Below are 26,662 nucleotides of genomic sequence, written 5' to 3' on the forward strand. Positions count from 1 at the left end.
GTATTAGACGTGATGAAGCAAAACCAATGTCCCATTCCCAGCCCCTTCCATGTCTACTGCACTGAATTTTCACTTTCAAAAGTAGTGGAATTTCTGGGCTAAGACGTTTTGAGAGTTTTGAGGTTCACGCTTTCATGTATTATTTATATTGGTTGGATACTTAGATGGCACCAGTTTTGCAGCTGGATATGTGTTTAGTCTTTTTTTTATCTAGTTTAATTAAAATATAAACTCAAGCTGCAAACCTGCATGCTCTGGTTCTTAGATCTTTTGGTTAAAACAAACCATTTCTATTAGAAACCTCTATTATTACTATGGTATTATAACCATGTATAATCACAAAATTTGCACGTGGTAATAAATGTCCAAATATTCAAAACCTGGTGAATAAAGCCCCATTATGAAGAGCTATTCTACCCGCCTCTTGGGTTGACGAAAGCGAGGCTGACTGTATGCCTTTAGCTTTGTTGCAGCAAGAAGTAGCCTGTTTCCACACAGTCCAGAAAAAAATATATAAGCAGCTATTCTAGGCAAGTAGTTTGTGCTTTGGGGATTGCAATTAATCTTGATGCTTATGATAGTCTCCTGCTATGTGACACTGCTATGTTCAGTTTGCCAAGCACCATAATAATCAACACTATTGTCGATCAGTTCACTTACAATCAGAGAGAAACTGATGAAATTACAGAAGGGTTAACAAACAGGAGTACCCATTTCAGAGCTATAACATGGCATATCAAACACGGGTCAATTTCAGCACATTCTAATCCATTAGCAAAATGATTGGCATTCAAGCTTTCATTCAGTAATATGCTAATTTGCCACTTGTTTCAGTCTCCCACACATGATCAACTAACGGGAAAAAGTCACTTAAAGGCAAGACTTAGTAAGCACATTTTAATGTTACAATGTCCTTTTTAACTAAACACAGCTTTTATTTAACAGGTATTACAATTGAATATGCAATATACATATTTTGAAATTGTTTATCAAGCATTTTGTTTTTGCACTGCAGTCCCATAGCTGTAGACAGCAGATTAGTACCAAAGCCAACCGCATTTTGAAACATAAGGGGCTGGATTCTCCGCTCCCCGACGCCAAAATCGTGTTCAGCGACGGGGTGGAGAATCCGTTCTGGCGCTGAAATCGGGAGCGGCGCTGGTTTTTGAATTCTCCGCCCCCCGAAAATCGGCGTACTCCGCGCCGAGTATCCACCACTTCAGGCCATTGCCTGAGGCCGGCCCGCGATGCTCCATTGCCGACTGGCTGAATTCCCGACAGCGTAGCTTACATGTGCTCAAACTGTCCGGGATCCTCATGTGGCGGCTGCGGACTCAGTCCGGGGCTGCCACAGTCAGTGGAGGGCCGATTCGGGGCATTCATTCGGGGCTGGGGCCAATGTGGGCGGGTGATCCGGGGCACCCGAGTGGCCGATGCGGGGCACTACTTCGGCGGTACAGGTCCGCGGCGGGCTGATTTCCCCAATGGAGCACGGCGTGGCCGCTGCAGGCTGCCGCCATGCGCATGCGCGGCCTCTGACGCGGAACTGCTGGGGGCATATCGGCAGCTGGAGCTGCGAACTCTGCAACGGCTCCCTGCTAGCCCCTAGCAAAACAGGGAATCTGTGGCCTTTTGACTCCAGTTTTCCTGGCGTAAAAGACCACAGTTTTCACGAAGGCGTGGGGACTTTGTCCCAAACATGGAGAATCCAGCCTAAACTGTGATAAGATTGTGTAACACAAAGTGGGGTAAAGCACAAAAGCGAGCAGCTATGGGCTACTATTGTAGGAATGTTTACCTGAAGTTCAAGTGTAATTAGGAGCAACTTAAACATTGAGTCATGGTTATATTTTTCTATGATCTGTTCTTATTAATAAAAATTAATTTATTAAAAGAAACAAGACTCCAGGCAGTAATGCGCACCTCCACTCCTTGTCTGACCAAGGAGTGAATCCATGGCCAAAAAACCCAGAAAGCTAAGGTTTATTTTGTGTTTTTTTTTAGTTTTATTGTGGGCCAGTAAGTGGATAGGTGTTCCTTTCAGCCCAGTGAATAAATGCGAGGTCTTCACTGCATACCTCTCCCTCCACAAAGCATAATTACCATTGGATCCTACCCCACCACTACCACTTAACAAAATGCTGGGAAACATTTCATTTTTTTCCAATCCCCCACCCCACCTCCCTCAAAATCCCATTCACACTAGGTAGCTAGGTGGTGATTAATATTTTGGTCAGGTGGGAATCTGGCCTCCAATATGGAAATATGACCCAGGGGCAAAACTCTCTCCCAGCCGCACACTATTCTGACTTCCCACTCTCACCAGTAAAATTGTCCCGAATATTTGTCACAACTATATGTTTAGTTCCCATCACAAAGGCACAGTATTTAATTTTAAAAGTTATTATTACATCGATGCCAATAATAATCTAATAATCTAATCTAATAATCTTTATTGTCACAAGTAGGCTCACATTAGCACTGCAATGAAGTTACTGTGAAAAGCCCCTAGTCGCCACATTGCGGCTCCTGTTCGGGTACACAGAGGGAGAATTCAGAATGTCCAAATTACGTAACAGCACATCTTTCGAGACTTGAGGGAAGAAACCAGAGCACCCGGAGGAAACCCACGCAGATACGGGGAGAATGTGCAGACTCCACACAGACAGCGCCCCAAGCCGGAAATCGAACTTGGGTCCTGGAGCTGTGAAGCAACAGTGCTACCCACTATGCGACCGTTGATTGCATCATCGAGCTCCCTGAATACCTACTCGGAGCCATTGGCAATGCTGCCATCACCATCGCCCTCAAACTGGACTCCTTACAAGTCTCCTCCTCCATCCTAACCTATTCTACCCCTTCTCCATCCCACCATCGCCGCACCTTATCCACATTCGCCGCCCAACAACAATGAAGCAGATTTGGCAACACCAATCCCCCTGCTGCCTCTGCCTCTGTAGCAGGGTACTCCCGACCCTCGGCACCTTCCTCACCCATACAAAGCCCAAAATGATCATGTTCAATTTCCAAAAAATGCCTTTTTTATAAAGATTAATAACAATTAATAACTATTCAGCCTGATTATTTCTCTGGTGATGTACATTATATTTTTCCAAACAGATTTTATATCATTCACCTTGCTTTAGTGGCATTTTTCAGTTTCTTAAACGAGTAATGTTGGTGCATTTTTTAAATTAATTTATGCAATGTGGGTGTTTTTGACTAGAACCAGCATTTATTGCCCATCCTGAGTTGCCCAGCACTTAACAACTATCTGTGACACCTTTACTGGGTCATATTGGAGAGCACCCCCAGAATGATTGACACAGAGGAAGCACATCTTCAGCAGGCAGATGGTTTGCTCTGTGATGTGCTGTGGCTGGCAGTGAACCTCTGTCTCGCCGCACGGGTTTCTGATGGTGGGCATTATCAAACATATGCAAAGGGGGCAACTCTTGTCACCTTAGATCTATCCCTTGATTTGTGACCTTGGCACAAGCAAGTGCGCCAGCTGCAAATGCCGAAGCATTTAGGTATTATGGCTACAGTCGAGATAGTGAACACACATCTGCATAATTCGCTCCTTGTCGTTACAGATTGAAGTGCACATTAAGGGAATAGAATTCTTTTCTGTTAATAAATGCGCAGGCCGCTCAGCTTGTGCCCTGAAGGCAACACGAGTGCAGTCTATTACTCCTTGAAAGTGCAGAACGGTGGAAATGGCTGTGAATCCTATTGTCCTCTGCGCCTGGCTGACTGAGTTTGTCTGCAATCTTATGAATTCTCCAGCCCTCTTGCACAGTGCATTTGTAATCTCATTGAAGTAGTGGTGCGTGGCTGCCTGAGAGATGTTGTAGATGTCACCTGTGACCCCGAGATGGAATTGGCCCATAGAGAGCAAGAGATTCAGTAAATGTCATTGCCGCTGACGTAGAATTCATCCTGAATTAGGGTGCATAGTTCTGCAAGAGTCTCCGTGGAGATGGGTAGTCTCTTCAGGCACTGTCTCTCCAACATTTGTGGGTACATCATCAGGGTCCTGTAAACTCTCAGATTTGCGAGGGCCTACATTTGTCTCTGCCTTGCTGCCTGGTCTTCTGTCAGTGTGCTCTCTCCTGGTGCTGCAGCTGAACTGTTTGATATCGTTCCTGTGCAGTGCTGATTGCGTCCAACGCTTGAGGTAATGATTCCCTTTGTGCAGCTGTTTCCCTTTCTTTTAAGGCAGCTTCTGAAGTGACCTTGCCTTGGGAGTCAAATATGTAATAACACTTTATTGAGTAACCCTCTATCCCTAGGATACACATGCCGCTTCAATTTTTGGAACTAACACTTTCAACCAAGCCACTTTCTGCCTCAGACTTCACCCCTCAAGAGTTTCAAAGATTTTTTTGAACACAGAGAAAAAAATTCCAAAGGCTGTGCAGCTCCCTGTGACTCATTCACATGCAAGTGAAAAGCACTCTCACAGTGAGTCAGGTGAGCCACATTTAAGTAACCAGGACTAAATGGGTATTCTTGGAGGCATGGGAGATTTAGATTAGTTTCATTTAATTGGGGAGGCTGCATTAAATCCTGGCATATGTCCATCCCTGACCTGCTGCAATGTCCTATTGAAGCCAATCACAAACTGGAAGAATAGCACCTCATCTTCCAATTAGTCACATTACAGCCTTCAGGACTCAACACTGCGTTCAACAACTTTCGCCCGTGAAATTTGTCCCCTATCTTGACCCCTTTTTCTAGTCAAAATATTTTACTTTCACTGAGCACTGACCTTTGCTCCACCATTAACACATTCGGATATCTTACTCTTATACAACACCTAGCACCCTCGCGCCGCTATTAACGCTTCCTCTGTCTTGTGTCCCACACATGTTTGTGACAATCTTTCCTGGACTCTCACCTATCATTGTACCTCCACTCTGCCACATACCCATACCCACTATTACAGCCTCAGAGGTAGGAACTGCCTTTTTGAAAGTAAACCTGCAGAAAGTGACAGGCCCCGACGGAATCCCTGGGTGAGCAATCAGATCCTGCACAGCCCAGCAGTCGAGTGTATTCGCAGACATCTTCAACACCTCACTTCTCCCCTCCGAGGTTACCACCTCCTTCAATAAGACCACCACAATACCAGTACCAAAGAAGAACAAGGTAGCGTGCTTCAACGACTACCGACTGGTGGCCCAGACATCTGTTGTCATGAAATGCTTCTTGTGGCTAGTCATGAGACGGATCAATGTCAGCCTCCCAGATGGTCTTGATCCATTGCGGTTTGCCTATCGCCGCAACCGGTCCACAGAAGATGCTATCTCCCTGGCCCTACAATCAACACTCAAACACCTTGACAACAAGGGCACCTACTTCAGACTGCTGTTCAGAGACTATAGCTCTGCCTTCAACACCATTACCCCAACAAGACTAAGAACCAAACTCTGCAATCTTGGGCTTGACCCATCCTTGTGCAGCTGGATCCTTGTCTTCCTCACCAACAAAGGGGCAATCTGTCAGGATAGGACAAGACCTCCTCCACAATAGTCCTCAACACCGGGGCCCCGCAAGGATGTGTGCTCAGTCCTCTACAGTACTCCCAATGTCCGACTGTGTGGCAAGATTTAACTCCAATTCGATCTATAAGTATGCGGATGGTGGCTCTAACAACAATGAATCAGACTACAGAAGGGAGATAGATCACTTGGTTGCATGGTGTACCGAAAACAACCTCTCTCTCAATGTCAGCAAAACCAAGGAACTGATCATCGACTTCAGGAAGCACAGCATGACACACACACCCGTCTACATCAATGGCCCTGAAGTGGAGCTTGAAGTTCTTGGGGGTCACCATCACTGCAATCTGTCCTAGTACATTCATGTTGATGCAACAGTAAGAGAGCCCAATACCGTCTCTACTTCCTACGAAAGCTAAAGAAATTCGGTATGTCTGCATCGACTCTCACAAACCTCGACAGATATGCCATAGAGAGCATCCTACACGGCTGTAGCACAGCTTGGTATGGCAACTGCTCAACCCACGATCGCAAGAAACTGCAGAGTGTGGTGAACCCAGCCCAATGCATCACACAAGTTTTCCATCCTCACATTGATTCTGTCTACACCTCCCGCTGACTCAAGAAGGCAGATAGCATTATCAGAGACCTCTCCCACCCAGGCTTTACCCTTTTCCAGACCTTTCCATCAGGCAGATGATACAGAAGAATGAAGACCCGCACATCCAGAGATAGCAACAGCTTCTTCTCCACAAATACGAGACTCCTGAACGGCTCTCCCTCACTGGCTTCACATCTCCAGAATCCCAGGTTCGATTCCCAGCTTGGGTCACTGTCTGTGCGGAGCCTGCAAGTTCTCCCTGTATCACCATGGGTTTACTCAGTATGCTCTCGTTTCCTCCCACAGTCCAAAGATGTGCAGGTTAGATGGATTGGCCATGCTAAATTGCCCTCCGTGTCGAAAAAGAGATTAGGTGGGGGTTTGGGTGGGGTGCTCTTACCAAGGGCCGGTGCAGACTCGAAGATCCAAGTGGACGCCTTCAGCACTGTAAATTCAATGATCTTTCCCTGTAAGAACACTATTCTCGAGGCCCTATGCTGCTCTTGCTCATGTATTTGCTTTGTTTGGCCCCTTGTAACCAATCACTTTTTGTCGATGTACTTTGTTGATTATTCTTTTTGTCTACCGTGTAAGTACTGCGTACATTCCCTTGGCCACAGAAAAATAATTCTCACTGTATTTCGGTGCATGTGATAACAAATCAATCAATAAATCAACAGTATATCATGCATCACATTGCTCCCACTCTTTGGCTCTGAAGACTGATAAGGGGCGAAATTCTCTGACCCCCAACAGGGTCAGAGAATCGCCCGGGGCCGCCGAAAATTCCGCCCCCGCCATGTTCAGAATTCACCCACCCGCAAAACGTTGGCGTGCCGCCAATACCACCCCTGCCTCGGAGAATGGCGGGGGCCGACGGGAGGCTACGGGTTTCTGTGCTGCCATTATTCTCCGGCCTGGATGGGCCGAAGTCCCGCCGCTGAGAGGCCTCTCCCGCCACCGTGGTTTGAACCACCTCTGTGCCGGCGGGATCGGCGGCGCGAGCGGGCCCCCGGGGTCCTGGGGGGGGCGCGGGGTGATCGGACCCCAGGGGGTGCCACCACGGTGGCCAGGCCCGCGATCGGTTCCCACCGATCGGCGGGCGGGCCAGTACCGTGGGGGCACTCTTTTTCTTCCGCCGCCGCCACGGCCTCCACCATGGCGGAGGCGGAAGAGAATCCCCCAGCGCGCATGCGCCGGTGGTGACGTCAGCGGCATTTTGTGGACTCAGCTCCACATTCCGGCCCGAACATAACCCTTAATCCCATTCTTCAAAAAACTATCTATCTTTATCTTTAATGAAGGAGCCTCAACTGCTTCGCTGGGCAAGGAATTCCATAGATTCCCAACCCTTTGGGTGAAGAAGTTCCTCCTAAACTCAGTCCTAAATCTATTTCCCCTTATTTGGAGGCTATGCCCTAAGTTCTGCTTTCACCCGCCAGTGTAAACAGTCTGCCCGCATCTATCCTATCTATTCCCTTCATAATTTTATATGTTTCTACAAGATCCCCCCCATCCTTCTGAATTCCAACAAGTGAGTCCCGGTCTACTCAACTTCTCCTCGTAATCCAACCCCTTCAGCTCTGGGATTAACCTAGTGAATCCCCTCTGCACACCCTCCAGCACCAGTACATCCTTTCTCAGGTAAGGAGACCAAAACTGAACACAATACTCCAGGTGTGGCTTCACTAACACCTGAGACAATTGCAGCATAACCTGCCTAGTCTTAAACGCCATCCCTCTAGCAATGAAAGACAAATCTCCATTTGCCTTCTTATTCACCTGTTGCACCTGTAATCCAATTTTTTGCGACTCATGCACTAGCACACCCAAGTCCTTCTGCACAGCAGCATGTTTTTACATTTTATCATTTAAACAATAATTGCTTTTGCCTCTTTTCCTAGCAAAATGGATAACCTCACATTTGTCAACATTGTACTCCATCTGCCAGACCCCAGCCCATTCACTTAACTTATTCAAATCCGGTATCCTCTGCACTTTTTGCTTTACCACTTATCTTAGTGTCGTCTGCAAACTTGGACACATTGCACTTGGTCCCCAACTCCAAATCATCTATGTAAATTATGAACAATTGTGGGCCCAACACTGATCCCTGAGGGACACAACTAGCTACTGATTGCCAACTAGAGAAACACCCATTAATCCCCACTCTTTGCTTTCTATTAATTAACCAATCCTCTATCCATGCTACTACTTTTCCCTTAATGTCATGCATCTTTATCTTATGCAGCAACCTTTTGTATGTCACCTTGTCAAAAGCTTTCTGGAAATCTAGATATACCACATCCATTGGCTCGCCGTTATCTACCGCACTGGTAATGTCATCAAAAAATTCCACTAAATTAGTTAGGGACGACCTGTCCTTTATGAACCCATGCTGCGTCTGCCCAATGGGACAATTTCCATCCAGATCACTCGCTATTTATTCCTTGATGATAGATTCCAGCATCTTCCCTACTACCGAAGTTAGGCTCACTGGCCTATAATTACCCGCTTTCTGCCCACCTTCTTTTTTGAACAGTGGTCACGTTTGCTAATTTCCAATCCGCTGGGACCACCCCAGAGTCTAGTGAATTTTGGTAAATTATCACTAGTGCATTTGCAATTTTCCTAGCCATCTCTTTTACCACTCTGGGGTGCATTCCATCAGGGCCAGGAGACTTGTCTACCTTTATCCCCATTAGCTTGCCCATCACTATCTCCTTAGTGATAACAATCATCTCAAGGTCCTCACCTGTCATAGCCTCATTTCCATCAGTCACTGGCATGTTATTTGTGTCTTCCACTGTGAAGACCAACCCAAAAAACCTGTTCAGTTCCTCAGCCATTTCCTCATCTCCCATTATTAAATCTCCCTTCTCATCCTCTAAAGGACCAACATTTACCTCAGCCACTCTTTTGTGTTTTATATATTTGTAGAAACCTTAGTATCTGTTTTTATATTCTGAGCAAGATAACTCTCATAATCTATCTTACTCTTCTTTATAGCTTTTTTAGTAGCTTTGTGTTGCCCCCTAAAGATTTCCCAGTCCTCTAGTCTCCCACTAATCTTTGCCACTTTGTATGCTTTTTCCTTCAATTTGATACTCTCCCTTATTTCCTTAGATATCCACGGTCGATTTTCCCTCTTTCTACCGTCCTTCCTTTTTGTTGGTATAAACCTTTGCTGAGCACTGTGAAAAATTGCTTGGAAGGTTCTCCACTGTTCCTCAACTGTTTCACCATAAAATGTTTGCTCCCAGTCTACCTTAGACTCTTCTCTCATCTGTCACCACCTGGGGTGGCCACATCCCGATTACAAAATGGACACTTGCAGAAAATGAAGGGAAAAATGGACAATGCTGAGAAAGCAAGCATGTGCAAGGTTTGTCTGTTGATTGGAGTTTGCAGCTCCCAGACAAGACCGATACTGCAAAACAATTAGCATACTAATGAGCCATCTCCGGGGACAAAGGAGAAACATTTAAACAAACAATACCAAAGCAGACACCCCGGCGCCAGAGAAGACTAGAACAAAGCAGGCCAACAGCCACGCAGGGCCCGCCCAGCAATCAGGGCAGCCACCCCTTTATTGGAGGAAATCGATACCAATGATCAGGATATAGTCCAATTAATTGAGACCAAGTTCAAGGACCGCCCAAAAGCACGCAAAGCCCCCTTTGGTATTAGAAGCCCCCAAGAGAGGATCGTTCTTCTTGGCCTTGGCTCTCAGCGACGGGAGGCCTGCCTAGCAGCTGCACCAGAACAAGTAAGTCCAAAGTCAACGCACGCTACGAGATAGACGCTCCTAGCTACTATTCTGTACCAGTTCGACCCCAACAGCCTCAGAACCGGACGACGGCCATTGTTCCTATGACTGAGTGGGCGCTCGAAGCTAAGTATAGGCTTTAGTAGTAGTGATAGTTTAGTTGGTAGAGCTTGTGCATGAGTATGATTGATTGTGTGTGTAAATAAATGAGCATTGATTTTGAACTTACTAACTGGTGTATCGAGTCTTTGATCAGTATTCGGTTTTGAACCTTGTGGCGGTATCGAAAGAAACCTGGCGACTCTTGAGCGAACGTAATTAGAAGTAAGGAAGGTGATCATATTAACCACCATAAACAGAGCCAATTAAAGAGAGAACACAATGAGCAACACATCCCATTGTAATCCCCTTTGTTTAAGCACAAAACACTAGTTTGATTTTACTTTCTCATCCTCCATTTATATTTTAAATTCCACCATATTGTGATCGCTCCTTCTGAGAGGATCCCTAACTATAAGATAATTAATTAGTCCTGTCTCATTACACAGGACCAGATCTAGGGCCGCTTGTTTCCTCGTCGGTTCCATTGCATACTGTTCTAGGAAACTATCGCGGATACATTCTATAAACTCCTCCTCAAGGCTGCTTTGACCGACTTGGTTAAACCAATCAACATGTAAATTAAAATCCCCCATAACTGCTGTACCATTTCTACATGCATCAGTTATTTCTTTGTTTATTGCCTGCCCCACCATAATGTTACTATTTGGTGGCCTTTCGCCTACTCCTATCAGTGACTTTTTCGCCTTCCTAATCCTGATTTCCACCCAAATCGATTCAACCTTATCCTCCATAGCACTGATGTCATCCCTTACTATTGCCCTGATGTCACCCTTAAATAACAAAGCTACACCACCTCGCTTACCATCCACTCTGTCCTTCCGAATAGTTTGTTTCTCTTGGATATTTAACTCCCAGTCGTGACCATCCTTTAACCATGTTTCAGTAATGGCCTAAATCATAGTCATTCACAATGATTTGCGCCAGCAACTCATTTACCTTATTCCGAATACTACGAGCATTCAAGTAAAGTACCCTTATGTTGGCTTTCATACCTCTGTTTTGAATCTTAACACCTTGATCAGTAACCTCTCCTAAGTTATTTTTCCTCTTAACTTTTCTCCTAATTTTCCTTGTCATTGAACCTATATCTTCATGTAACAACCTGCTGCGTCGCTTTCCATTTATGTTTTTACTTCCCGTTTTATTCCTTTTAGTATTACTGGGCCTATTCACTGAGCTCCTCTCAGTCACTGCACCTTGTACTGCCGCCCTTTTTGGATTTTTGACAATGGCTTCTCTGCCTTACACTTTCCCCCTTACTGCCTTTTTGTTTCCGTCCCTGTTTTACTCCCTTCCGACTTTGTGCATCGGTTCCCATTCCCCTGCCACATTAGTTTAAACATTCCCCAACCGCTCTAGCAAATAGGACATCAGTTCCAGTCCTGCCCAGGTGTAACCCATCCAGTTTGTACAGGTCCCACCTCCCCCAGAACTGGTCCCAATACCCCAGGAATCTGAAACCCTCCCCCTGACACCATCCCTTCAGCCACGTATTCATCCTATATATCCTGTCATTTCCACTCTGGCTAGCAAGTGGCAACGGTAGTAATCCTGAGATCACTACCTTCGAGGTCCAATTTCTTAACTTCCTTCCTAGCTCCCTGTATTCTGCTTTTAGGACCTCATCCCTTTTTTTTAACCTATGTCGTTGTTTATCTCTCCATAGATGTTGCCAGACCTGCTGAGTTTTTCGAGCATTTTGTTTTTAATTCAGATTTCCAGCATCTGATGTTGTACAAAACAATGCCATGTCATTTTTTGTGTCACTTGATGCTATGTCAATGCTTTCAACACCAAGGGTAGGATTTTTCAGACGGACTTTCCAGCCTTGTAACCCAATGAGTTTGCAGGGAATACATCCCTACCGAGACTTGCTGACCCACAGCCATTTAATGCTCCAAGGACCATTAATTGGTGGGAGACACTCGGGTGGAAGTTCCAACCCAGAGGGTCGTCCGCCATCTGATTGATCAGAACTATGCATTCCCAGTAGCTCTACCAGGAGTGGTGGCCACTGTTGGGCTACAAGCAGTCCCATCAATCTTGGTGACGGAGCCCACTAGAACAGGGTTGGTGCTGGGTATGATGCCAGGAACAGGAACAGGACGTCATGGTGGCAAGGTCAGCTGGGAAGGTCACCTTTACTCATTACTGAATCCTTGCAATAAGCCCACACAGCCATATATTACTGGAAAACGTTAACATTTAGTAAATGTTATTATATATCAAAGATATCAAGACCTCAAAACTGCACTATCTGCAAATAGAATCTGAAGATCTAATACTTTTGACTGAAAATCCTCTATTTTAGCAAAGGTGTTAATTCGTTTAAAATAAAGCTTAAGTTCAGGGAACCAGCATGCTGCTAGTATAAGAAAAGCAGGTTGTTACATGAAGATATGGGTTCAACGACAAGGAAAATTAAGAGAAAAGTGGCCTGAGTGAGGGGTGACAGGGGCGGATGTCATGGTGACAAGGTCAGCTGGGAAGGTCACCTTTACTCATTACTGAATCCTTGCAATAAGCCCACACAGCCATATATTACTGGAAAAGTTTAACATTTAGTAAATGTTATTATATATCAAAGATATCAAGACCTGAAAACTGCACTATCTGCAAATAGAATTTGAACACCTAATACATTTGACTGAAAATCCTCTATTTTAGCAAAGGTGTTAATTTGTTTAAAACAAAGCTCAAGTTCAGGGAACCAGCATGCTGCTAGTATAAGAAAACCATTTAAAATGGGCATGCAAAGAAAACAGGATATGCAGCATTAAAAAATCAGAAGTCATGGCAGAACTGAAGGTGTAATCTAATCTAACGCAGGGGGGTCAGGTGACAGCTTAAAACTGCCCTATCATTCCCCGAGTGTTTTTTTTACATCATCAGCACTTTAAGACTAGATATCAACCAGCTCATTTATCCCTGGGCCAAATATTCAACAACAACAGAAGGTTTGTCTGTAACCCCTTCCATCCTCAATTAAATCTTTTTACCCTTTAAATGGCATTATTATCCCAAAACTCTTTCAATATTTCCAATGATTGTTGTTATTAGTATAGATTTGTGTCATTGGAATTTTTTAAATGTCAGAAAATGATTTATAATATTTGCAGAAGAATAAAACTAAATATAAGCAATCTTCATGCAGTCCAGGATTAATCCTCGGGTACACAGATTGTTAAAATAAGATTTTCAAAGTAGTTTTTGTATCTATTTCATCTGCTTAAATTTTAATAGCTAAAATTACATCACTCGAATCAAATTGGATAAAAAAATGAGCAAATGCATTTTCAAAATAGCTAAAATGTAGCGTGCTAACAGAAACTCAGATACAAATTTGTTTTTAATAATAAACTAAAGCTTGAGGTGGTGATTGGGTAATGCCAACCATGTGGAATTCTCAACTGAGGCTTGCTGTGAGACAAGTTGAGGGCTAAGTGAGAACGATGGAATAGGACATGAAAGAAAAGAGAGGAGGCAGGTTCTCAGCTAGGATAAAAAATAGAAATGAGAGGTAAAGAAATACATAAACTTTAAATAAGAATCAGGAGATTCTTATTTAACTGTAGAGTGTGGTGAACTCAGCCCAACGCATCACATAAGATTGCCATCCTCCCATTGATTCTGTCTCCACCTCCCGCTGTCTCAGGAAGGCAGACAGCGTTGTCAGAGATCCCTCACACCCAGGCTTTGCCTTCTTCCAGACCCTTCCATCAGGCAGAAGGTACAGAAGTCTGAAGACCCGCACATCCAGACATAGGAACAGCTTCTTCCCCACAGCTACTAGACTCCTCCCTTGGACAGATCTGTTCTCTGTAAGAATATTATTCACGATGCCCTATGCTGCTCGTTTGGCCCTTGTTCCGCACTGTAACCAATCACTGTTTGTCGATGTACCATTTGTCAATGTACTCCGTCGATTATTCTTTTGTCTACTATGTACGTACTGTGTATGTTTCTTTGGCCGCAGAAAAATACTTTTCACTGTACTTTGGTACATGTGACAATATATATCAATCAATCAGGAGATAAATAAAGAACCACAAAAAGAGTAGTATTAACTGCTGTCAAGGAAAGTTGAGATCAAAGTTAACAGTAAGGAAATAAAAGAGAAATGAGTTGAACCCCTGAGTTAGCAAAGAAGCAACTCATCAGTTAGCAATTCATAAGGAAACCCGTCCACGGACAGGCCAGGCCTGAGTGAAACCCATCTATGAGAGGTGATAATATTCCAAGCAGAGCTTTGATAAGGGCAAGATCCAATCAGCTTGAAACCTCTCCAGGAGGAATCCAAACAAAAGAACAACCTGCATTTTGTTCTGACACCCAACCGTGACTTTCATGTTCGGACAGGAAGGGTCTGTATTTCTTAGCTCATCGAACAGCTCTGTGTTCTCCAGTTTCCAGTTTGATGCCCCACTTGCCAGTCCACCCATGGCAGGTTTGTGGGTGGGGGGTGGCACAGTTGGCTGTAAACCTTTGCAGAAAGCCCCAAGAGCTCTGCAATTTTACAGTGGGATGGGTGAGGATGAAGCTGAGGCTGCATACCTCACCCCCCACCCCTTCACCAACTGAAGCCATTAAATGGCAAACTAATGACCATTTCCGCCCAGCCTCAAATTTCAGGCTGGAGTACAAGAGGGTGGGAGGAGTCCAAAATGAAAACTCGCTCAGACCTGAGGCAGGAAGAGGAGGGCTCTTGACATAGTTCCCCATCCCTGGCTCCCTTCCCCCCCCCACCTACCCCCCCCCCCCCCCCCCCCCTCCCTCCCCCACCACTCCAAAAGGTCGGCCCACTGTGAATGCTCCCTCCCGCCTGGCCTCTCTTCCAATGCCCCGACCCAACTTTTCCCACCCTTCCACACCTCCCCACCCCACCCTGAGACCCCTAAAACCAACCTGGTCCTGGACTCCCAGGACTTAGACATCAAGGATTACTTGTAGTCCCAGTCCTGTCCACTGCAATGTCGTGGCAGTGGTGGGACTGGACAACTTCCAGCCAATTAGATTGTCGAAACTCAGCAGGGTCATTTGATCTCAAGTTCTGAGTTCAATCAAACCCCATTTTGGTTGGTCAAACTGTCTTAGCCTGCAATGTGAGAATCAGAAAATAATGGAGCAGATATCAGCACTCTTACAAGGGCAGAACATGTCTGTATCACTGGAAAGATTTGAAATTTGTTAAATGCCCCACTCTTTAAACTTTAAAACAAAAGGTTGCAGTTGTCGATGAGAGTAATATAAACCTGATGACATGTGTAGTTTAGAAACAAAGGAGTTTCAATAGGGCTCTTTGTTGACATTTACCCAAGGGCTGTCATTAATTCAATATGTATGCTTGACTGAATTTTAAAAGCCACAATTATCTCAGCAGGGGTTGGGTTCACAGCTTGATTGACAACTTAAATAAGCTATTAAAGGATTAGCTGTCTTGATATAGCTTGTAAATGGAGGGTTGTTTGTTCTTACAAGGTATTAAGTACTTGACATTTAAAAGCTTTGAATTGATTTTATGAAGCAGAGTTCTTTTCATGGTCAAAAAGTGTTTTTGTATCAGTGAAATCACTACTAGATGGTTAGAAGTTTATTTTTCTCATCTCCATATGGCTCGACGTCATCCCATAATGAATACAGTGCGAGTGGACATGGCATGGAGGGTACAAGGGGCCTTGGAGAGGCAGGGGTACAGGATGGGTGTAAAGCAGCATCAGGGCCGAACATAGGAAAGAGGAATATAGGAATGAGGAGCAGAAATAGGCAATTCAGCACTTTGAGCCTGCTCCACCATTCAATCAGATCATGGCTGATCTCTTCCTGGTCTCAAAGGCACCTCCCTGTTTGTTCCCCATATCCCTGTAACCCGTTTTTAAAATCAGAAATATATCTATCCCCCTCTTGAAACCTTTAATGATTCGGACTCCACCGCACCTTGGGGCAGCTAGTTCCACAAATTCACCACCCTCTGCGAGAATTAGAGCCCCCTCATCTCAGTTCCAAATCTACCGCCTCTCAACATACATCTGTGACCTATTGTTCTAGATTGCCCCACAAGGGGGAACATTTGGTCGACATTTACTTTATCAATCCCTTTTAGTATTTTATATACCTCAATCAAATCCCCTCTCATCCTTCTACATTCTGCGCAAACTGTTTAATCTCTCCTCAAACGTCAACCCCTTCATCCCCAAAATCAATCTGGTGAACCACCTCTGAACTGCTTCCATGGCCACCACATTCTTCCTCAAATAAGGAGACCAAACCTGGACACAATACTCCTGATGTGGTCTCACCAACACCCCATACAATTGTAACAACACTTCTCTACTTTTATACCCTAGTCTTTTTGCAATAAACGCTAACATTCCATTTGCTTTTCTTATTACATTTTGTACCTCCATACAAACTTTCTTGATTCAAGAACAAAGACACTCAGATCCCTCTGCCCAGACGCATTTTGAATCTGCTTTCCATTTAGATAATAATTTGACTTGTTGAGGTCCAAGGACTGAACCCTGCGGCATCCCACTGGTTGCAGTTTGCCAGTCAGAGAAGGACACATTTAACCCAACCCTCTGCTTCCTGTCAGTCAGCCAATCCTCAATCTAATCTAGTACTCTATCCTCAACCCCCTGCAATCTCTCCTCACAACTTCTAAAACAAGTGGGACAAAGTCCCATGGAACCAAACTTCTAACCATCCCACCTTGGCATTTGCTTGTCGCTGTGGCTGCCTACACTCTACTTCCAGGGTCAGCAGGTCGCCCATCTCAGTAACCAGAATCCACCCCATCACTGAGAATGTAATATACTATTGAATCCATGTCAACTGTTTCTACAAGTCTCATTCAAAAAATAATTCACAGCAGTACAAGGCTATCAAAGTCATTAAATAAGGCTTTCATTTTAAATTGAACTAAATTGTACACTTTCAGTTCAGAATTTTTAAAAAAGAAATGATTAACAGATCTTAATTATGAAGTGACTGCTTTGTTTTCCCCAAGGTTGTGTCATTATATATACATAGGTTCAAATGTACTGTGACCTAACTGTAATTCGAACTGCATACGCCAAAACTATAGAATATTGCTGTCAATGACAATTTCAATGGGTTAAACCTGTTGGAACCTTTTATTGTATTTACAATAATCCATCAGCGTATGCCACAGCGATTTGAGCATAATTAGATTTGCTGTCATAGTTGTCCCAAAAACACACATCAACCACAAGTAAATGATCTTCAGCCTGAAGGATGCTCAGAGAATATAACATTTTTTGATAGCTCAGTTCTTATAAGCTTGCAATATTATTGGTCATTACGTTAATCAATTTTGACCTCAAAATATCAAAAGTGATGTCTGAACAACAGCAAAGCAACAAACATGAAGTCTCAATTGCTCAATTGTTTTGCCACATTTGGAACAGATTTTAGCAATTAAATTCTACATAATATAGATATTACAAGGCTTGTTCCCTCTACACTATGGACTATAGATACAATTCATGAAAATACAATCTGGAAAATATTTCATGTAGATTTATTTTTGCCTGCTTTAAGCACAAGCCAAGCAGGTCAATCAACTGACGAAGAAAACAATAAGCAATAGTATAACTTAATAAAGCAGAAGCTCCAAACAATAAGACTCACTTAAATATAAAGAATAGAACAGAATACAGTGAAGCATTTGGCATAACTGAATTCATTTCTATTTAAATAACTGCACTCCCTGCAAAAGCAATGATGGCCTTGGTGAATGAATGTTAACGTCCATCTGCCAGCGTTGTTTTTTCAACTGTTCCAAGAAGTAATCTGAAAAATGAAACATAGCCACCTAGTTTAGACTTTCCCAATTGTACAAATCTGCATTGTGTTGTGATCATCATGTTACCAGATATCAAACCAGGACGTGAAGGATTTTACAAAATAACAGCTGAAAGCTCACAATTCTGGATAACGATATTGCATAAAGAACAAAGAACAAAGAAAAGTACAGCACGGGAACATAAGGTTAACTTCTTTCCTGCTTTTCCCACTATTTTTCAGTACCTCAACAGTAATAAATATGAACATTCTTAAAATTACGGAGAACCAGAGATCCGTGCCCAAATACAGCATTGCTTAAATTGTGGCTCCTTGCTCCCTTGGCAATATAATGCACATGACTCCTCTACCTGATTCCAGGTCGTGTGTTGATTTTGTCTGGTGTTGATTCACCTCAATGGCTGTTTTGAAAAATTCTAACCTGTTTGCCATTCACTTCTGTACTGCTCCATTCCTTTCATAGTTTGTTTCATGACTTCCATGTACTTGTTTGCTATTTTTAATAATTGTTGAAATTGCAGAAAAGAATTTAATACCAGGGCACTAAATATAACATAAAGAGGAAATTAACCACAAAAGTATAATTGGATAATATCATTTAACCAGTCTCAAAGTGCTTTCTTCCCTGTATTTCCAGCATTATGGTCCCTATTGAGTACCTGCTTTGTACAATTTTATAGCACACATACATTAAAATAATAACTTCAGCTAAACGTTACTGGATTTGCTACATAAATTCTCTGCTTCCATTGTCTATGGTGCTGTTTGGGTAAATAAGGTAATTGGGACCCCATCTTTCCTTCTCCAGTTCACTGATTATCTTCCTTCCTGTTGCCATATGTTGGCCGTTGACTGTGGCCATCTGCCCAGCCAGCAGTTAGAAGAACCGACTGCTGCCCAAGCCTTCACTGCCCACGTTAGCCAGCTTTCTTTGGCGTTCCAGTTGAATCTGTCCAAGGAGTTCAGAAGAATGGAGTTTCGATAAATGGGAAGCGATCCCATTGAAACCCAGAAAACTCTGAAGGGGTTTGACAGGGAGGATGCTGAGAGATTGGGGAATCTAAAACACAACAGCAGTCTCAGGATATGGAGCTAATCATTTAGGACCAAGAGGAGGAGAAACCTTTTCACTCAAAGGATGGTAAATCTTCGGAATTCTCTATCCCAGTGGGCTGTGGACGCTCCATCACTGAATATATTTATGGCTGAGATAGACAGGGAATTAAAGGATATTGGGTATGGGCGAAAATATTAGACATGATCGTATTGAACAGCAGGACAGGCTTATAGGGCCTTGTGGTCTACTGCTGCTCCTATTTCTTATGTCCATCTTGCATAACGCCCGAGATGGCACTTCAGACAAACTTTCATCACTGATGGCATAGCTTTAACAAGAAATCCCCTACTTCCAATTGTTCACCCCTTCATTGCGTAGAGCTGCAGGTCAGATTTTGAAGGGGTCAATCATTTACACAAAAGTTCTAACCTCGCCAACTGTATCAGCCTGCTCGGGGCCTAGGGCGTGGAAATGACCATCTCCCCTGTGGCCCCCCAATAGATGTGGGGGATCTCTATTAATCTTTGTATAAAAGGTCGGCTAATATGACACCAACTAAACAGGATCTACCGAGTAGCATACATATTGTGTTGTAATTCAAACTAATTTTCTTTATTTTACTCGGTGTGGACTCCCAGTGCCTTTATTAAACTGGCGAAGAGGATGGGATTGGATGTGCGATGGCCCTTTACATCCAATCTCCTTTGCCTTCCGGATGCTGGCTGAAAGAAAATATGCCCAAATAGAAAAAGGTCCGGCGGTCGTAGTTGGTGTAAAGTAGTTTCATCAGTACGTGTATTGTCACCATTTCTTTATCATCACGGATCACAAGCTGTTGCTGAGCCTCTTCCGTAAAGCCAAGGTGATCCCGCCAATTGCGTCTGCGAGGATTCAGCACTCGGCCTTGTTATAGGCTTCTTATGAATAATCTTTCAAACACTGTCCGGGGATCCAGATTGCCCATACTGGAGCGTTGAGCCATCTTTCCCAGCAGACCAAATCCACAATCCCCAGTGTGGCGGACAAAGTGGTCGCTGTACTGAATTTTATGGAGTCCTTGCCCGTCACTGCATTGTGTATTCGTGACTGGATGCAAACCGACCCCGTCCTTGCCAAGGTGCAGCATCTACATTACATTCATTCAGTTTCTCACAAGAATGAAACAGACACAAAGAATATTGTTGTTCGATGGCACAATGTTGGTCAGTAGCTTTACAATGGTGAAGGCGAGTTGGAATTTTAAAGTCAAGTTGAAACTCCTTCACTTCAAGCTGAGGCACAGCAAGCCATTCATCAAATAGCCAGCCGCAATGCCACGGGCCTGGGCAATATATCTGCAGAATTTCAGATGGGAGAAGAATCAGTAAAGGACAGGATGCATAGAATATAGCTGGCACTGTGGGAGACCAATGATTGGTCAGAGGACTGGATTGGTTCCACATGTATCCCTTTTCTGAAGAAAGGTCACCTGAAACAGTGCACATAATACATAACAATTGTTTTGATCTCCTGCGCTAGTAAAATGTTGCTCAGGATCAGGAAAAAGGCAGAGAATGAGGTTGTTTTTGAGCAAGCTGGAAGAGGAACCAGAGATCAAGTCGCTAATCTTAGAATCATCATGTGCAAAGTCCAAGAACATCAGTAACCAATATGCATGTGCTTCATTGATTTTGTGAAGGAATTTGATTTGGCTTTGCATGAGAAACACTGGTTGACAATGTTAGACATTGGATTGTATTTTGTTTATTTTCCCGTGTACCGAGGTACAGTGAAAAGTATTTTTCTGCAAGAAGCTCAACAGATCATTAAGAACATGAAAAGAAAAGAAATGCATGATACGGCAACACAAGGTACACAATGTAAATACATAAACACCGGCATCGGGTGAAGCATACAGGGGTGTAGTGTTAATCAGATCAGTCCATAAGAACGTCGTTTAGGAATGTGATAACAGCGGGGAAGAAGCTGTTTTTGAGTCTGTTCGTGCGTGTTCTCAGACTTTTGTATCTCCTGCCCGATGGGAGAAGTGGAAGAGTGAGTAAGCCGGGTGGGAGGGGTCTTTGATTATGATGCCCGCTTTCCCAAGGCAGCGGGAAGTCTAGATGGAGTCAATGGATGGGAGGCAGGTTTGTGTGATGGACTGGGTGGTGTTCACGACTCTCTGAAGTTCCTTGCGGTCCTGGGCCGAGCAGTTGCCATATCAGGCTGTGAAACAGCCAGATAGGATGCTTTCTATGGTGCATCTGTAAAAGTTGGTAAGAGTTAATGTGGACATGCCTACTTTCCTTAGTTTCCTGAGGAAGTATAGGCGCTGTTGTGCCTTCTTGGTAGTAGCGTCGACGTGGGTGGACCAGTACAGAATTTTGGAGATGTGTACCCTTAGGAATTTTAAGCTGCTATCCATCTTCACCTCAGCCCCGTTGATGCTGACAGGGGTGTGTACAGTACTTTGCTTCCTGAAGTCAATGACCAGTCCTTTAGTTTTGCTGGCATTGAGGGATAGATGTTGTCGCTGCACCACTCCACAAGGTTCTCTCTACCTCCCACCATTGAACACCCACCACATTTAATCAACTTGCCAGCCAAGCTTTATCATAAACAATGCGCTACGGTCAAAGTTGCTGGCACCCACTCAGATTGGATCAGAGTCAGCAGCTAGTGCAGGGGTGGCTGTCAGCAAATCCATCACCCTTTCCAACGGCAGATTCCTCAATCATTAACTGAATATCTTTGAATGAAGGATCCTCACTGGGAGCCCACAAGCATGCTGAGCACCCGCCCCCCCTCCCGCCCCCACCTCCGACCTCCAACTGTGTCAATATCAGCTGTGGCAGGTAAGACCCTTAAGTGGGCATGAATTGCCAACGTAAAGGCCTCAATTAGCAGTGGGTCAGGAAGGCTGTCTATGGGCCTTCCTGCCTTGGGACTTCATTGGAGCATTGTCAGAAAGGTGGCTGCAACCCCACCCACCACCCAACCCAATGTCCCTCTGCCTCTACACACTCCAATGGATTGGGCATTAAATTCTGCCTGTGGAATCCAAAATAACTCATAGTTAACTTAAATATAATGCCTAAATTATCCAGTCTCCAACTTGTTTGCACTGGAGTGCTGCACTTGGTGCATTTGAGTGCTGTAGTGAGAGTTTGGTGACTGAGGGAGTATAAGGTTCATTTTTAACTAAAGTCTAGTATTTCTTTTATTTAGTTAATTAATTTAAAAGTTGCTGTTTGGTTTAGAAGAAGGTGAATTTTGAATCAGCTTTAAACAAAGGTTCTATTTGTAGGTACTTGCAGCTAGAGCTTGTTAATTAGTTAATTGGATTAGGACAGTTTTCAGAGGCTAGATTCACAGTATAAAAAGGATCCAGCTACAGTGCAGACTTTGTTTGCACTGGAGTGCTGAACTTGGTGCATTTGAGTGCTATAGTGAGAGTTTGGTGACTGAGGGAGTGCTGAACTTGGTGCATTTGAGTGCTATAGTGAGAGTTTGGTGACTGAGGGTGTGCTGAACTTGGTGCATTTGAGTGCTAGAGTGAGAGTTTGGTGACTGAGGGAGTGCTGAACTTGGTGCATTTGAGTGCTATAGTGAGAGTTTGGTGACTGAGGGAGTGCTGAACTTGGTGCATTTGAGTGCTATAGTGAGAGTTTGGTGACTGAGGGAATTAGGTGAGGCAAGGTGCTCCTTTCATTTCCGCAAAGAGCGAGAAGGGAGCCAGGAGTTTACAGAGTGCAGCTGACTGGGAGCAGAGTCGGAGGGCGGAGGTCCAGTTGGTCCACAGGGCAGCTATATTCTGTAAAGTAAGAGGGGATGGAGGCTAGGGCAGTTGCATGCTCCTCCTGTAGGATGTGGGTGGTGAAGGATATCATTGGTGTCCCCGCTGACTATACCTGCAGGGTGCGCCCAACTCCAGCTCCTCAGAGACCGTGTTAGGCAACTGGATGAACTTCAGATCATCTGGGAGGCAGAAGGGGTTATCGAGAAGAGTTACAGGGACGTAGCCACACCCAAGGTACTGGACAAGAGTAGCTGGGTTACAGTCAGGGGAAAGAAAACTAACAGGCAGACAGTGCAGGGATCCCTCGTGGTCGTTCCCCTTCAAAACAAGTATACCGTTTTGGATGCTGTTGGGGGGGATGACCTACCGGGGGAAGGCCCTAGCGGCCAGGTCTCTGGTACTGAGTCTGGCTCTGGGGCTCAGAAGGGAAGGGGGGAGAATAGAAAAGCATTAGTAATAGGAGATTCAATGGTTAGGGGAATAGATAGGCGATTCTGTGGTCGCGAGCGAGACTCCCGGAAGGTATGTTGCCTCCCAGGTGCCAGGGCCAGGGATGTCTTGGATCATGTCTTCAGGATCCTGAAGGGGGAGGGGGAGCAGCCAGAAGTCATGGTGCACATTAGTACCAACGATGTAGGTAGGAAAAAGGGTTGTTAATTAGAGATAGTATAACAGCTGCAGAAAGGCAGTTTGAGGATCTGCCTACTGAGGTAGTATGGGTTGAAGTAAAAAATAGGAAAGGAGCAGTCACCTGGTTGGGAGTTTTCTATAGCCCCCCCCCCCCCCCCCCCCCCCCCCAATAGAAGCAGAGATGTGGAGGAACAGATTGGGAAACAGATTTTGGAAAGGTGCAGAAGTCACAGGGTAGTAGTCATGGGTGACTTCAACTTCCCAAACATTGAGTGTAAACTCTTTAGATCAAATAGTTTGGATGGGGTGGTGTTTGTGCAGTGTGTCCAGGAAGCTTTTCTAACACAGTATGTAGATTGTCCGACCAGAGGGGAGGCCATATTGGATTTGGTACTTGGTAATGAACCAGGGTAGGTGATAGATTTATTAGTGGGGAAGCATTTTGGAGGTAGTGACCACAATTCTGTGACTTTCACTTTAGTAATGGAGAGGGACAGGTGTGTGCAACAGGGCAAGGTTTACAATTGGGGGAAGGATAAATACAATGCTGTCAGACAGGAATTGATGTGCATAAGTTGGGAACATAGGCTGTCAGGGAAGGACACAAGTGAAATGTGGAACTTGTTCAAGGAACAGGTACTGCATATCTTTGATATGTATGTCCCTGTCAAGCAGGGAAGAGATGGTCGAGTGAGGGAACCATGGTTGACAAGAGAGGTTGAATGTCTTGTTAAGAGGAAGGAGACTTATGTAAGGCTGAGGAAACAAGGTTCAGACAGGGCGCTGGAGGGATACAAGATAGCCAGTAGGGAACTGAAGAAAGGGATTAGGAGAGCTAAGAGAGGGCATGAAAAATATTTGGAGGGTAGGATCAAGTAAAACCCCAAGGCCTTTTACACATGTGTGAGAAATATGAGAATGACTAGAGCAGGGTAGGTCCGATCAAGGACAGTAGCGGGAGATTGTGCATTGAGTCTGAAGAGATAGGAGAGGTCTTGAACGAGTACTTTTCTTCAGTATTTATAACGAGAAGGGCCATATTGTTGGAGAGGTCAGTGTGAAACAGACTGGTAAGCTCGAGGAGATACTTGTTAGGAAGGAAGATGTGTTGGGCATTTTGAAAAACTTGAGGATAGACAAGTCCCCCGGGCCTGATGGGATATATCCAAGGATTCTATGGGAAGCAAGAAATGAAATTGCAGAGCCGTTGGCAATGATCTTTTTGTCCTCACTGTCAATAGGGGTGGTATCAGGAGATTGGAGAGTGGCGAATGTCATGCCCCTGTTCAAAAAAGGGAATAGGGATAACCCTGGGAATTACAGGCCAGTTATTCTTACTTCGGTGGTAGGCAAAGTAATGGAAAGGGTACTGAGGGATAGGATTTCTGAGCATCTGGAAAGACACTGCTTGATTAGGGATAGTCAGCGCGGATTTATGAGGGGTACGTCTTGCCCTACAAGTCTTATTGAATTCTTTGAAGAGGTGACCAAGCATGTGGATGAAGGTAAAGCAGTGGATGTAGTGTACATGGATTTTAGTAAGGCATTTGAGAAGGTCCCCCTTATCAAATGCTTATGCAGAAAGTAAGGAGGCATGGGATAGTGGGAACTTTGGCCAGTTGGATAACGAACTGGCTAACCGATAGAAGTCAGAGAGTGGTGGTGGATGGCAAATATTCAGCCTGGAGCCCAGTTACCAGTGGCGTACCGCAGGGATCAGTTCTGGGTCCTCTGTTGTTTGTGATTTTCATTAATGACTTGGATGAGGGAGTTGAAGGGTGGGTCAGTAAATTTGCAGATGATACGAAGATTGGTGGAGTTGTGGATAGTGAGGAGGGCTGTTGTCGGCTGCAAAGAGACATAGATAGGATGCAGAGCTGGGCTGAGAAGTGGCAGATGGAGTTTAACCCTGACAAGTGTGAGGTTGTACATTTTGGAAAGACAAATATGAATGCGGAATATAGGGTTAATGGTAGGGTTCTTGGCAATGTAGAGGAGCAGAGAGATCTTGGGGTCTATGTTCATAGATCTTTGAAAGTTGCCACTCAAGTGGATAGAGCTGTGAAGAAGGCCTAAGGTGTGCTAGCGTTCATTAGCAGAGGGATTGAATTTAAGAGCCGTGAGGTGATGATGCAGCTGTACAAAACCTTGGTAAGGCCACATTTGGAGTATTGTGTGCAGTTCTGGTCACCTCATTTTAGGAAGGATGTGGAAGCTTTGGAAAAGGTGCAAAAGAGATTTATCAGGATGTTGCCTGGAATGGAGAGTAGGTCTTACGAGGAGAGGTTGAGGGTGCTAGGCCTTTTCTCATTAGAACGGAGAAGGATGAGGGGCGACTTGATAGAGGTTTATAAGACGATCAGGGGAATAGATAGAGTAGACAGTCAGAGACTTTTTCCCCGGGTGGAACAAACCATTACAAGGGGACATAAATTTAAGGTAAATGGTGGAAGATATATAGCGGATGTCAGAGGTAGGTTCTTTACCCAGAGAGTAGTGGGGGCATGAAATGCACTGCCTGTGGAAGTAGTTGAGTCGGAAACGTTCGGGGCCTTCAAGCGGCTATTGGATAGGTACATGGATTAGGGTAGAATAATGGAGTGTAGATTAATTTGTTCTTAAGGGCAGCACAGTAGCATTGTGGATAGCACAATTGCTTCACAGCTCCAGGGTCCCAGGTTCGATTCCGGCTTGGGTCACTGTCTGTGTGGAGTCTGCACATCCTCCCCGTGTGTGCGTGGGTTTCCGCCGGGTGCTCCGGTTTCCCCCCACAGTCCAAAGATGTGCAGGTTGGGTGGATTGGCCATGATAAATTGCCCTTAGTGTCCAAAATTCTATACTAATCTATGATTAACCTAGGACAAAAGTTCGGCACAACATCGTGGGCCGAAGGGCCTGTTCTGTGCTGTATTTCTCCATGTTCTCTATGTTCTAACCGACATGGAAATTGCCTGGGAAGTTTAAACTTCCAATGTGAAATTTCCTAGTTCCCGAGACTCTCTGTGAATGTTTGTTATTATGAAGTAGAGTCAGAGGCATTGAGGAGATCTGCAGTTCATATCCAGGTAGTTACTAGTTTGTGATGCAGCGAAAAGCCAACAGCGCGGGTTCAATTCCCGTACCAGCTGGGATATTCATGAAGGCCCTCTCAACCTTGCCCCTCGCCTGAGTTGTAGTGATACTCAGGTTAAATCATCGCCGGTCAGCTCTCCCCGTCAAAGGGGAAAGCAGCCATGGTCATCTGGGACAATGGCGATTTTACTTACTTTAGTTACCCATGAAATTTTATTTAAAACCTTGTCTAACACCTGGATAACTACACATCCAACCCTCCAAGTACCCTCCCAATCATTTCTCCTGCCCTCCAGACTAC

The 26,662-nt window shown here is 44.6% G+C and overlaps 1 protein-coding gene across 3 annotated transcripts in view; it reads right to left on the reverse strand.

The window, feature by feature from the left end:
- pcdh7b (protocadherin 7b) overlaps window positions 1-26,662 on the reverse strand; it is a 501,674-nt gene that overhangs the window by 406,373 nt on the left and 68,639 nt on the right. Inside the window, exon 2 of one of the 3 annotated variants that reach the window (XM_038791446.1) lies at window positions 17,115-17,812. The exons of the other annotated variants lie outside the window; for them this stretch is intronic. Coding sequence (XP_038647374.1) covers window positions 17,792-17,812 — 21 coding nt within the window. The 3' untranslated portion in view covers window positions 17,115-17,791. Of the gene's footprint in view, window positions 1-17,114; window positions 17,813-26,662 lie in introns of those variants that run through there. 3 annotated transcript variants of the gene reach the window in all.

Source organism: Scyliorhinus canicula, chromosome 3, assembly GCF_902713615.1.
Source record: "Scyliorhinus canicula chromosome 3, sScyCan1.1, whole genome shotgun sequence".
Classification (NCBI taxonomy): domain Eukaryota; kingdom Metazoa; phylum Chordata; class Chondrichthyes; order Carcharhiniformes; family Scyliorhinidae; genus Scyliorhinus; species Scyliorhinus canicula.